Source organism: Petaurus breviceps, unplaced genomic scaffold (assembly GCF_028583685.1).
Source record: "Petaurus breviceps papuanus isolate PSGF00001 unplaced genomic scaffold, PetGlider_PUasm1.0 174, whole genome shotgun sequence".
In the NCBI taxonomy this organism is placed as follows: domain Eukaryota; kingdom Metazoa; phylum Chordata; class Mammalia; order Diprotodontia; family Petauridae; genus Petaurus; species Petaurus breviceps.
In genome coordinates this window covers 76,596,254-76,610,466 of record NW_027185761.1, presented here as the reverse complement: position 1 = coordinate 76,610,466, position 14,213 = coordinate 76,596,254, and the positions used below count along the sequence as shown (strand labels likewise).

Sequence of the window (14,213 nt, the reverse complement as noted above, 5' to 3'; positions counted from 1 at the left end):
GGAGGAGAGGGGAGGAGAGGGGAGTCATCCTAAACTTTAGGACATTCCCCAGATGGAGACAACTAATGTAATGAGTTTTTGCTTCACCATCCCATTTCAAGTTGGAGGGGGGACGGAATTAGCTTTGATCAAGAGCAAATTATATTGTGAAACAGAAAATCTGATTTGGTTTCTGCAATTATTGATTGATCTTTGTTTTCGACCTTAAAAGCCTTTCCCATCCCAGAAAGCTCACATGGGTACAGTTAACTATCTGTCTGCAGGCATTCCTCAAGGCCTATGGGCTGCCAAGTGGGATTTGCAATCTCTGATTTACTTTGGCTCAAAGAGAAAAGGCCCTGGTCACCCAACGTGAATGACACTGATGGATAGATAGCATGGGAACAGAAATGGCATTAGCATCGTCACATCTCAAGATGGTGGCAAATGGGAAGAAGAGAAAGGAAGGGGAAGTCTTCCAGCTTCACTCCCAATGGCAAATCAGGTTAACCCTCCCAACAGGAACTGAGCTCCAGCCCCCAAGAGAGCTCTTCAATGACCTTCTGACTGGCCTTGGGGAAGCTCTTCTGTTCTCCCGGGCCTGTGTTCTTCCAGTCATCAGCTGGACACTCAGAGGTTTTTACCTTTTTAGGAGGACTTCCTCGGCTTCTTCCATTCAGTCTCTGGGCAGTGCAGTCATATGGGCTGTAGTTGGCTCTTCTGTCATAAATGAAGGGACAGGCAGTGGTGGAGACTGCCTGCCCCCCATTCTTCTCATGGCTGATCCCCTAGACATCCCCAGCTTTGGAGTCACCTTGGAGTTGGCATCAGAAGCTTTCTCGGAAACACTCAATGAGCTTTGGGTGCAGCACTTCATCTGACCACGTTGAATGAACTCAGCCTTGATCTCCAGCAGCTTCAGGAGGAGGGGGAGGCTCTCCATCTAGGACCTGTCTGTTTTTGCTTTGTGTTTAACAAAGGGAAGGTGACCACAAATCCACACACAGCCTCCAGAAATGGCATCTGTATTATTGACCCTAAGCTTTCACAGACCTAGCCTTCCCTAACCAGTGAGCTCCCTCAACATGCCTCACATCCTTCTGAACCACCTAGGTGATACAGAGTGGTACAGAAAAGAGAACACTGACCTGGGAGTCAGAAGACCCAAGTTCTGACATATACTGGTCCCACCAACTGAGGCAAGTCCCTTCCTCTATATGGTCCTCAGCATCCTCCTCTATTAAATGAAGGAAAAATGACCCCTCGGGTCCATTCCAGCTGTAGAACCACAATGCTGTGATCCATTGTTGAGAATGCCCAAACCAGAAATGCTAATGAGCAGCCCTCTATCTCCAGTTCATACTAAATGGAGTGGGGGATCCTATTTCTAGTCCATTCTCTCCCCCTCCACTCTTCCTCAGATTACCTCCTGTAACAGGTCTGCATGTGTCTCGCAGAATGGCTGTGGAGGAGACACCTGCCAGGAATTTACTGGATTCTCCAATTTATGGCCATTATCAGAGCATTCAAAGAGGTTTCTGGAAAGAAGTCATCAAACACAGTTGTGCATTTGGCAAGTGGATCTCTCCCTCTCCCTGTCTCTCCTCTCTCTCTCCTCTCTTTCTGTCTCTCTGTCTGTCTCTCTGTCTCTGTCTCTGTCTCTGTCTCTCTGTCTCTCTCTGTCTCTCTCTTACACACACACACACACACACACACACACACACACACACTCACATTCACCCCTATGTGCGCATGCACATACATGCATGGGCACACACCCTCTTTGGTTTTAACCAGACAAATAATAAAAGGCAAGAGCATGTCCAGGGGTTGCTGGAAAGGGAATTCAGACAGATGCTGCTCTCATGCTCCTTGATGCAAGTTTTCATTGAATTTCAGATGCTGCTTAGCTGAAAACTCAGCTGCCAGTGTCCATTACCCTAAAGGCTGCCCACAGAATCTCAAGCTCTTCCCCACCAAACAAAGTGACCGATTCCATAGCGCTCCAGCAGCTCAACTCAGAAAATCCTCAAAGCTCAGATAAGAGTCACATGGGACCCCAGCCAGCACCTAGGCCAGCTCAGACCCATGTAAGACTCCCATCTACAGACCCTCCCCACTCCAAAGATCATCCAGCCTTGACCTGAAAATCTCCAGAAGCACGATCTGCTGCCTCCTGAGGTGGACCCTTTCACTCCAGGTTAAGGCTCTAATTGTGAGGAAGTTTCAAATGGACCGAAGCCTAAAATGCCTCCTTGCACCTCCTCCCACTCCCCTCTCCTCCCCTGGCCCCCCTCCTGGTTATGCTTTCAGAGGACTAGCAGGAAAAAAAAAAAACACTCCTGCCCAGGACAGCATCTCAGATGCTAAAAGACAGCTGTCATATCAGCCTCAAGCTTCTCTTCTCCAGCTCCTTCAAATGATCATATGGCATGGATTCGAGATCTTTCACTGTCCACTACATTCCATCTACTATCCAATGTATTAATTAATGTCCTTAACATGGTATTGGAGCTGGGCGGAACTTTAGAAACTATCGTCTAACACTTCAATTTACAAATGAGGAAACTGAGACCCTGAGAAAAGTTAAGTGACTTGCCCAGGGTCATACAGCCAGTCCATATCTGGGGTGAGATTTGAACTCAGGTCTTCCTATCTCCCAAGTCCAGACCTTTCTCCCCTACACTGTGCTGTCCTCGCTGAAGTGAAGCTGATCACCCAGAGGTGATCTGACCAGGGCAGACAGCAGAGGGGCTAGCTCTTCTCTTGTTTCTTGAGTGAGCCCAAGATCGGCTCCCGTGCTTAGCCTCCCATGTCTTAAGCCTTCAGTCCCTTGTAAGCTCCTGATCTTCACACGGCTGGGGAGCCGTAATTCCCCTAAAGACACTTGAAAGTCCATTTTTAGCCCAAAAATGATGTTCCATTTATCTCAATAGTTTTCCATCTTCTTTGTAGATTCGGCTCAGCCTGTCTCCATCCTATATGATGCTGACTCTGTCTCTCAGCATGTCAACCATCTTTTTCAGTTCAAAGTCAGATGAAATGTTATGGATGCGCTCATTCATGTCACTGATAAAAATGTTGCTGCCCAGCATGCCCTGGGCCAACTGCAGACCCCTGAGCAGATCCCTAGAGACTCCCTTCCAAGGTGGCTCCAAACCCTCAATGACCCTTCTTTGGTTTTGCCCATTAAGCCACTGATGAAAATGTCTACTTAGACTATCATCCATATGGCATCTCCCACCTCACCCACGTGAGTGACAGAGACACTGGATCCAGCCCTTGGCTAAAATCAAGGCATTTTCATCAGCTACATTTTAATAGGTCTGTCCAAAGAGGACCTGAGCTTCCTCTAGCTAAACCTGTTCGTTTTTTCTGTTTTGTTGATGTGTTTTTATTTTTCAATTCCAAATTCCTTCCCTACTTTCATCCCTCCTTCCATGCTTAGAAGGCAAGAAATGCAATGCCCTTTATACATATTGAAGTCATGCAAAACACATTTTTACATTAGCCATGTTGTGATAAACAGCAATGAAAATAATAAAATGAAAAAATATGCATTAAATCTGCACTCAGAGTTTTCTCCCTAGGAGTAGATAGCATCTTTCATCATGAATCCTTTGGAATTGCTATGAATCATTGTATCAATTGGTATCACAGTTGATGATCATTACAATCATTCCTGTAACTATGTAGAGTGTTCTAGTTTTGCTCACTTGACTTTGCATCAGTTCATAGAAGTCTCCTCAAGTTTTTTTCTAAAACCATCCCCTTCATCATTTCTTTTTTTTTGTCTTTAGATAATTTTTATTAATTTGTTTGTTTGCTTTTAGTTTACAAGATTCAATTCCACAATTCCTTGAGTTTCACATTTTGTCCCCTTCCCTCCACTCCCTCCCCCCCCCCCCCACCGCCATGGCGGCATACAGTCAAGTACAGGATCTGTAAATACTTGCACATCAGACATTAGTCAGGTTATAAAGATGGATTGTATCAAATGGAATGAAAAATGGTAAAGAGGAAATAAAACCAAAAAGGAAAAAGATCAGGTAGTTTGCTTCCATTTGGATATAAACTCAGTTCTTTCTGGTTCTTTCTCTGGATGTAGATATTTCTCTCCATTATGAGTCTTTTGGGATTGACTTATATCACTGCATTGCTGAGAAGAGTCCAGGCGATCAAAGCTGGTTGTCACACATACATCGTGTCTGTAATGGTGTACAAATTTCTCCTGGTTCTACTCTTCTCACTTAGCATCAGTTTGTATAAACCTCTCCAGGTAAATATGAAGTCCATCTGCTCCTCGTTTCTGATAGCACAACATGCATATACCACAACTTGTCCAGCCATTCCCCAATTGATGGGCACCCCCTTAATTTCCAATTCTTTGCTACCACAAAAAGAGCTGCTATAAATATTTTTGTAAATATGGGTCTATCTCCCACTTCTATGATTTCTTTTGGATATAACCCTAGGAGTGGTATTTCTGGGTCAAAGAATATGAAATTGTTTATAGCCCTTTGGGAATAATTCCAGATTGCTCTCCAGAAAGGTTGGATCAGTTCACAACTCCACCAGCAATGCATTAGTGTTCCAGTTTGCCCACATCCTCTCCAGCATTTGTCATTTTCCTGTTTTGTCATCTTAGCCAATCTGACTGGTGAGATGTGGTACCTCAGAGTTGTTTTGATTTGCATTTCTCTAATCAATAGTGAATTAGAGCATTTCTTCGTGTGCTTATAGATAGCTTTAATTTCTTTCTCTGAAAACTGCCTGTTCATATCCTTTGACCATTTATCAATTGGGGAATGACTTGTATTCTTATCAATTTGACTCAATTCTTTGTATATTTTAGAAATGAGTCCTTTGTCAGAGACATAGGTTGTAAAGATTCTTTCTCAATTTCCCACCTCCCTCTTAATCTTGGTTACATTGGCTTTGCTTGTACAGAAGCTTTTCAATTTAATGTAATCAAAATTATCCATTTTGCATTTTATAATGCTCTCTAATTCTTGTTTAGTCATAAAGTCTTTCCCTCTCCACAAATCTGACAGGTAAACTATTCCTTGTTTTCCAAGACTGCTTACAGTATCAACCTTTATACCTAGATAATGCACCCATTTAGACTTGATTTTGGTATATGGTGTTAGATAATGGTTTATGCCCAGTTTCTGCCATACTATATTCCAGTTTTCCCAGCAGTTTTTTGTCAAATAGTGAGTTCTTATCCCAAAAGCTGGGGTCTTGGGGTTTATCAAACAATAGATTACTATAGTTGACTTCTGAATCTCGTGTGCCTAATCTATTCCATCGATCCACTACTCTATTCCTCAATCAGTACCAAGTAGTTTTGAGGACTGCTGCTTTATAATACAGATAGAAATCTGGTATAGCTAGTCCACCTTCCCTAGCATTTCTTTTCATTAATTCCCTTGATATTCTGAACCATTTATTCTTCCAAATGAATTTTGTTTTTTTCTACCTCTATAAGGTATTTTTTCTACCTCTATAAAGTAGTTTTTTGGTAAATTAATTGGTATGGCACTAAATATATATATATATATATATATATATATATATATATGTATATATGGTTCCTTGATATTTGAGTTGTTTCTTTCTGGCCACTTGAAGTATGTTCTCTTTTACCTGGTAGTTCTTGAGTTTGGCCACAACATTTCGAGGACTTTTCAGTTTGGGATCTCTTTCAGGAGGTGTCCGGTGGATTCTCTCAATTTCTATTTTACCCTCAGGTTCTAGTATCTCAGGGCAGTTTTCCTTAATGAGCTCTTGGAGGATGTTGTCCAGGCTCATTTTTTCATCATGATTTGCTGGTAGGTCTATGATTCTCAGATTATCTCTCCTGGATCTGTTTTCCAGGTCATTTATTTTTCCATTGAGATATTTTACCTCTTTTACTAATTTTTCATTCTTATTGTTTTGTTTGACTAACTCTTGGTTCCTCATAGAGTTATTTGTTTCAATTTTGTTGATTCTAGTTTTTAGAAAATCATTTTCCTCGGTTAGTTTTTGGAGCTCTTTTTCCATATCGTACACTTTTCTTTTTAGGGGGCTGTTTTCTTCATTATAATGTTTTTCTAATTCTGCAATTTTGGTTTTGAAAGAATTATTCATTTTGTCTTCTATCTCTCTCATTTGGTTTTCAAATTTCCTTTTGAGCTCATTTAGGAGAGCTTTCTGTGCTTGGGACCCTTTCCCTGTTGATGTTTCAGCTGTGGGTGTGGAGTCCACATTGTCTCCCTCTGAGGTTGGTTCCTCCCTCTGAGGATAGTAGGACTCCAGAGTCTTTGTCTTTGTAGTCTGCTTTCTACCCATTTTGAGGCAGGGTCCTAGCCATGCCCTTCCTCTAGGATCCCAAGCCTTTACTGTAGAGGGTTTTGCCCTGGGGCAATAGTTACTATGGGGGGGGGGTGTGGTTGGAGCAGGTGGAGATCACTCTGCCATCCTGGTCTTTGGAGGTCCTGAAAGGGGCTTTTTTTTTTTTTCATTTCTGGGCTATGGAGTAGTAATCCCAGGAGTATTTGCTGTCCCAAACAGGGGCTCCTGCATTTGGTTCTTACCTTGGTCTTTCCAGTCCCAGCCCTTTGGTGATAGGCCTGGTAGTGGCCCTTGTGGTTGGTGGGACTTCCCCCAGAGTTGATCAGGCCTCTTCTCGGACTGCCTCTTCAGACCGAGCCTTCCGAGCCTGCCTCTGCCTAAACCTGTTCTTAACTGACACTTTTTCAGATTCACATTCTCTCTCTGTCCCACCTCCCTCCCTCCCCCAGACATGGCCCAACTAGATCTCCCTTAGGGATCCTGGGGTTCACCAGCCTTCTCTTTGTAAGACATTCTCCAAAGTCAGGACAAGCTCAGCTCTGTGACCGAGAGTTCACGACCACTCAGAAAACAATAACAAAACAAAAGTCCAGACTTTGCCACTCCCCGCTTTGCAGCCACTTTTCTGCCTCTCCCAGGTGAAGCTCATCCCCCTTCTCACCACCACCTGCCAGCCTCAACAGGCACCCCCTGCCTCAGCTTCCTCTTCCCTCTGATCAGAGGGCTAGAGGGCGGCGCACCCAACTCCTCCCAATGGCAGAAACTGGACTTGTCAGTCATCTGCCCTGCCTGATGTCCACAACGCAGAGCTAGGTGCTCCCCCTGGGTCCCTCCCATCAGAGTGGAAGCTCCTCGAGGGCAGGACTGTCTTTCATTTTATTAATTGTGTCCCCAGCACCTACCACTGTACCTGGTACACAATAAGTGCTTAATATGTGTTGATTGGATTAGATTGGGATTCCCTAGGCTGGCAATGCCTCTCCTGCTATTCAGAATTAGAACTCAGGGTGCCAGGTGTTCTCTTACTGTCTGATCCTGAGAATCTTGCTCAGTCCCCTCCAATCCCAAGGTCAGTATTCTTCATAGCAGAGGAAAAAAAACATAAGCAAATGGCTCTGCCTCACCTCTGCAGTCGGTCTGCCTCCTCCCATCCACCCTGAGTGATGGGCTGAGCATTTCTTTGAGCCTACTCTTTGGAGCAATACAGCTAGGGGGAGGGGAAGGGGAAGGAAGGGGAGGACAAAGGAAGGGGAAAGGGGAGGGGAGGGAAGAGGAAAGGAGAAGGGAGAGGACAAGGGAAGGGGAAAGGGAGAGGGGACGAGAAGGGGAGGGAAGGGGAAACGGGAAGGGGGAGGGGGGAGGGAAGAGGAAAGGGGAAAGGGGAAGGGGGAGGGAAGTAAGCCTCTGGCTTGTTCATTGGCATCTGGAGCGCTCCCAATTCTAGTACATGCTACATCTTTGTAGTCATTCTAATAACTGGAGATTATAGTAAGTCAAGGCATAGTTAGCCTAATCATAAGGAAAAACATGACTTCCACCAGTGTTTGGAGAGACACCACATGGCCTACCTAACTATCAGTCATCTATAAAAACAATGCATTGAAAAGTGCTTTGTAAACTCTGACATGCTGCATAGATGCTAGTTTTTATTATAATTATCTAGAATGTATTTATTGCTTACTATGTTAAGTATTTTCCTGCCCTCAGGGAGTTTACATTCCACTGGGGAAATAAAATATATTCACGGGCAGAAAAATTAAAGGATACATACAGAATAAATACAAAATGATGGGGGGGGTCAGTAATTAGGTAGCCATTGTAGAAGTCCAAGTGAGAGAAACTGAGGACCCACATTAGGATGGCCATGGTGTCAAGAGAGAAAAGGAGAAAAAGGAGAGGTGTGGAGGATGACCTGAGGTGGTGAAGGGGGATGACGAGGAGGATGGCTGTGCCTTCAACAGAAACAGAGAAGTCAGAAAGAGCAATGATTTGGGGGGAAGATAATGACTTTTCCCTGGGGTTCATTATGTTGGAGGGGTGGATCTCCCAGGCAGTTGGAGGAGCGGGGCGGGAGATCAGGAGAGAGGTGAGGGCTGGACATATCTAGAGTCATCTGCAGAAAGAAAGTAACTAGACCTAGGGAAACTGACCAGGTCAGCAAGTAAGAGTGGAGGGGAGCCTAGGCAAGAACCCTGGGGGATGTGGTCCCACAAGGGTCAGTCTGACAGCTTGACTGGGATAACACAAGAAAACTAACTTCTTTTTTTTCTGAGCAACCAGAATCAATTCATGTTCCAAAGGTAGAGCTTCCATGCCTTGTGCATGTATAAACTAAAAAAAGACAAAGAAATGGAAGGAATAAGCTCAAAGAAGCAAAATCATTTCTATTTGCAGGTAGTATAATGGCTTCAATGAAAATATTAATCAAAACAATGTATAAGTTCAGAAACTTAGCAGGATATAACATAAACCTCCAAAACCCAGCAGGAGACAGAAAAACAAATCCCATTCAATACAGTTACAAAATGTACATAAAATCTTATCATCCCCTTAACAATTTATACTCAGACTTCTTCATAACAAGAAATGAGAGTACCTAAATTAGTTAACAGATTTAATGTCATATTAAACTAAGATTACTTTATGGAATGAGATGCATGACAAAATTTATCTAAAGGGAAAAAAAGGCCAAGCATCTTCAGAGAAAATAATGCAAAGAAAAAAAATTTAATGGAAGAAAGAAGGCCTATTACCAGATCTCAAACTACAGTAAAAAGCAAAAATCAAAATATACTCTACTTTACTGCCTCATTCCTTCTCTTTCTCTCCCTGGAGACTTCCCTCCCTGAATCCTCAAATCCACCCTAGGAAGTGAGTAGGACAAATGTCATTGCACCCATTGTACAGATGAAAAGACAGGTTCAGAGTTGAAATAACCTGCCCAGGGTCACAGGACAGGTAAGAGGCAACTCCAGGACCCAGGATTCTGGACTCAAAATAACAAAATTTTGTATCTGGAAAGGACCCCCCCCCCAGTTCTAAGGAAGTGGGGGCCCAGGAAGAAGTGCTTGTCCAAGGTCTGTGGGTAGCCAGGGTGAGCCTTAACAGGCGGTCCTCTGCCCAAATCCAGTGTGCTGAAAGCATGCCAAATTACACCACGTGACCTCCAAAGTGCAGCAAAGCACACTCTACGGTGTGCTACTGATTGCTTTCCATAGAATCATCCAGACACTTGCCTCATGGGCCCTGCTCTCCTTGTGTGGACCTGGCCACTCAGCAGCATCCAAAAGGAGCCCCTTTTTTTACAGACACAGCCTCTGGTATGTTCCACAGTGCCAGTGGAATTTTTTGTTTTTTTAACTATAGGAGCATTAAGCTTTATGTAAGGAAAATTGACTGACCATTAGGGCGGCTTCACAGTAGAATGCACTGTCTGGAGAGGCAGTGGATGGGCATTTGTCGTTTATGCTGCAGACCAACCCTTTCTCAGATTAGGTTGGGCCTAATGTCCCACGACCCGGCTTGGCTCCTAGATTCTGTGATTTTGTGTTTCAAGGATAACAAACTCAGTCACATCCCAGGCTTGGCTTTGGAGCTAGCAGCTCTCTGGAGGTTTGTGGGGATCCCGGCTGGGAGGAAGAGGAAGAGCAGAATGATGTAGGCTGCTTCTCCGGCCCACCCCCGCCCCCACCCCCAGCCCATCCCCTCCCCGCCCCGCCGCCGGCCAGCCTGCCTGGGGACGTTACACTCAATTGCTGTTGTCCAGGCGGACCTAGGAGGATGGCTTCCCCTCACTGAGCCCACATATCACTCCAGACAGGGAAGTGGTGCGTCTGGTGCCCTTGGGGGCATCAGGGAGGCCAGGGAGGCCAGGCAGGGGCCGAGAGCACAGGAGCCCAAGTGATGGCGAGTAAGAGGGAATCTTCTGTCCTTCTCTTGCAGCTGCAGAAGTTGAAACGGTCACTTTCCTTCAAGACCAAAAGTTTGCGGAGTAAAAGTGCCGACAACTTCTTCCAAGGAACGGGCAGCGACGTGAAACTGCCGGCAGACGCGCTGCTCGAGATGCCCGCGGGCCGCGGCAGCCAGCCCCGCCTGGGCGCCACGCCCACCAGAGGGCGGCTGCAGCCCCCGGCCCACAGCGGAGCCCACGCCTTCCAGGAGCATGTCTTCAAGAAGCCCACCTTCTGTGACGCCTGCAGCCACATGATCGTAGGTAAGGCCTTGGCCAGTCCTCCGGCCATCGGGCAGCGAAGGTGGCAGTTCTTACCAAGGCCACGACTGGTCCCTGGCTGGGCCAGTGACGTGCTATTGCAAGGGAACGACTACTTGGGCTAGAAAGGTACTACTAAGACTGGGCCAGGGAGCATGGCGAGTCTGCCCTGTGGGGTACACGGGGCACAGGCACTGAGCTGGTGGCCATTGACCCTGCGTCCAGACTTCCTTGGCTGGTAAAAGGGCAAGATGGCCAGGGCCTCCTGTAGAACTGACGCATCTGTGACCTGTCCCTTCCTCCTCCCAGCAACCCTCTTCCGGCTACTCTGGCTGAGGTGCTAACCTGAAAGCTAAGGGTATGGACAGATGGACAGAAAGAGAGAGAGAAAGAGGCAGAGACAGAGAGGGAGACAGACAGGAGAAAGAAAGGGGGTGAGAGGAGGGAGGAGGAGAGAGAGAGAGAGAGACGACAGAGACAGAGGAGAGATGGAAAGGGGGAAGGGAGTTTCTCAAGGCAACTAGAAGCAAAGTGACTTACACACAGTAGTGACTGTCAGTGCAGGGTGTGAATACAGGTCTTCCGGCGTTCTAGACAAGCATCCCCTCTGCTTTGCCAGCTTCACTCTTTCATGAAGATGGGGCTTGGGGGCCAGAGCATCGAAGGCTCCTCCGGGATCAGAATGTGAGCTCCTTGAGGGTCAGGAGCTCCCCTAAAGTGCTTGCTAAGCCTCAAAGAGAGCCCTCCAAGTGCCAACTCTCTGCCAGGTGGTTTTGCCTTTCCTTGGATGCCTGGCACTTACTAAAGACCTACATCATTCTTGTTTCAACGAGGGAATTTGATTCTGCCTCTTCTAGCTTGAGAATTACCTTGTTGGAGAGAACCACTGAAAATGCTAGATAATGGGCAGCTAGGTGGTACAGTGGATAGAGCGCCAGCCCTGGAGTCAGGAAGGCCTGCGTTCAAGTGTGACCTTGACCACTTGACACTTACACTTACTAGCTGTGTGACCCTGGGCAAGTCACTTAACCCTGATTGTCCAGCCCCTCAAAAAAGTTATGAATAAGCATTGAGCAATAAGGCTGAAAGAGACCAGAAATTTGTACTGGATTGGAAATTAACATGAACCCTCCCACAGTGTCAGAGTGAGTGGAAAAAAAACCCAGCATCTCTTGAGCCTGAGCATATGGAGACACCCTCACCCCAATGACTCCTAGGTTCACAGATTACGGAGAGACCTCAGAGACCATCAAGTTCAGCCTGTATCTAAAGCAAAGTCCACACGACAGTAGCCATGACCTGGATCCATCCAGTCTTTGTTAGGGCTGCCCTTAAGCCCCCATGAAGTCCCTTCCACACTGCAATGAGGATCCACTGTGACTTGGTGTCCCTCCATTTCTCAGCAAAACACACACACACACACACACACACACACACACAGATACAAGACCTCCACAACAAAGAGGAGAGGCCCCACAGAATTTTCTCCCATAGAACAGGCTCAAGGTGGCTCTTCTAGAGAAAAGCCAAAAGGGAGGGGTTTGCAGACACGGTAACAGCCGCCAGGCCCCATGATCAGAGGCTACAGAGGCTGAGTGCAGTGTGACGGAGGGGACGACTGAAGCTAAATATTGAGAAAAGCTATGAGGTCTATGTAGTCACAAGAGCAGCTTCGAGGGGAAGCTGTCCACCCTCTCAGAGAGCCAGAGTCCCTGGAGATGTATAAAAATAGATGGCACAAAGCCCTAGAAAGAGTAGGAAGAGGGAAAAATATTCTGGAGCAGAGGACTGCTGATCTGCCTGCCCAGTCTGGAGCAGCCTGTCTCCTCTGCCACTGCATTCCCTGCACTGAGCCTCTGGGCTCTGCCAGCCTCCAGCAAGCTGCCTTCAGCAGACCTATGAGTACTCCTGGCACCCTGCTTTGGTTTTCTTTTCACTCCCTCAGGGGATGGACTCCCTCCTGTGAGCCTGAGACCAGTGGCTGAAACCAGCTAAAAGACGTGCTTATTTGTGTTTTAAAATGGAGCCGGTGTGATGGTTTCCCAGCTCACTTATGTACCCACCAGCTGTCACTGCTGCCCCTAACCAGGTATGGCCCAGGGAAATCCATCAGAGAGGAGGAAGATGGTGAGTGGACTCCACACCGGGAGAGAGGGTCACACTCTCTCTGGCTCTCAGAGAACAGCGTCCTCCGGCCCCAGCTCCATGTCTCTCAGGATGGCAGACTTCATCTCCTCAATCCAAGGGGTACAGGACAGGACAGCTTTATCCAATCTGAATAGGGCTCAAGCCCCCACCCACTAGGACAATTCCTCCCAGTCCAGTAGGTTTCATAAAGCCCTAGCCCTGTGAGGAAGGCAATGGAGTCCACCATACAGGCAAGCAGACAACCTTCTACTACATAAAATTATTACTCAGTGGACTATAATCATAAACATATTTTCACAACTGCAACACTGGCCATGTGTCTGAAACTTCTGCAGGAGGTAGCTAGTCTATAACAAGGGGCACAGCCTACATCCTGGCATCCCAGGGCAAGATGTAGCTCAACTCCGCCACCAAGAGCTATGACCAGTTCCACAGAGGGAGTCAACAAAGCTCCCCAGTGCAGAACTAGTAAATCTCTCCAGAGCAGTCAGTGGCCCTCTGGGCTCAGATGAAGATTCTTCCATAGGTCCAGCCCAGCACATCTGGGTGCTTTTTAGGTCTTTCCAGGTCAGGGACAAGTCTTTTCTATTTGATATCTTATCCCTGGGAGGGTCCTCTGGCTCATCACTCATAGAGCTGGACAATGGACACAAAGGCAGGCCCCAGCATGAAGACTACACCGACATTCTTCCCTCTCCTCTGTTCCTCTCTATATCCATCCATCCATCATTCCTCCATACCCTTAGTCCTCAGGCTAGCACCTTAGCCAGTAGTCTTAGGGGGATCTATGTCCTTTCTACTACATGGGCGATAACCCGACTCCTCTAGTCTCTGCCTCTTTCCTCTTGGTCTTTGCAACTTATGCTCTATGAGCAGGACCCATAGTTTGTCAGGGGGGACATTATGAGAACCACCACTATGCTGGCTGCATGATGGCCCTGACACACTGGGATGCCAAGCTCAAACAACAATTTGTTCAATGACTCTCCACCAACTTTCTTGTCTCTTTTTTTTTTAAAGCAATTGGGGTTAAGTAACTTGTGCAAGGTTACACGGCCAGTTATTTTGTGTGGGTGGTAAGTATCTGAGGCCAGAACTGATCCCGCGTCTCCTGACACCGGGGCCAGCACTCTTACTCACTGTGCCACCTGGCCGCCCCAACTTTCTTGTCTCTTAAAAGGGAAACATGGCCAGGGACTACTGTAGAAGTAGCAAGGGTTGACTTGAATCTGTGACCTATTGCTTCCTCTCCAGGCAACTCTCCTCAGACTACTCAGGCTGGGGTGATAACCTGAGAACTATGAATGAGTTATGAGCTATGAGAGGCATGAATGGATGGATAGATAGATAGATGATGGATGAATGGATAGATAAGTGAATGGATGGATGGATGGATGGATGGATGGATGGATGGATGGATGGATGGATGGATGGATGGATGGATGGACAGAGGGGCAGGCAGATAGACAGACAGACAGATAGATAGATAGATAGATAGATAGATAGATAGATAGATAGATAGATAGATAGATAGATA

General features: G+C 46.5%; 1 protein-coding gene across 1 annotated transcript in view; it reads left to right on the top strand.

Moving 5' to 3' along the window:
* The window catches only part of STAC (SH3 and cysteine rich domain), a 67,430-nt gene that overhangs the window by 25,028 nt on the left and 28,189 nt on the right, over positions 1–14,213 (top strand). Inside the window, exon 2 of the mRNA XM_069084445.1 lies at positions 10,261–10,531. Coding sequence (XP_068940546.1) covers positions 10,261–10,531 — 271 coding nt within the window. The remainder of the gene's footprint in view (positions 1–10,260; positions 10,532–14,213) is intronic.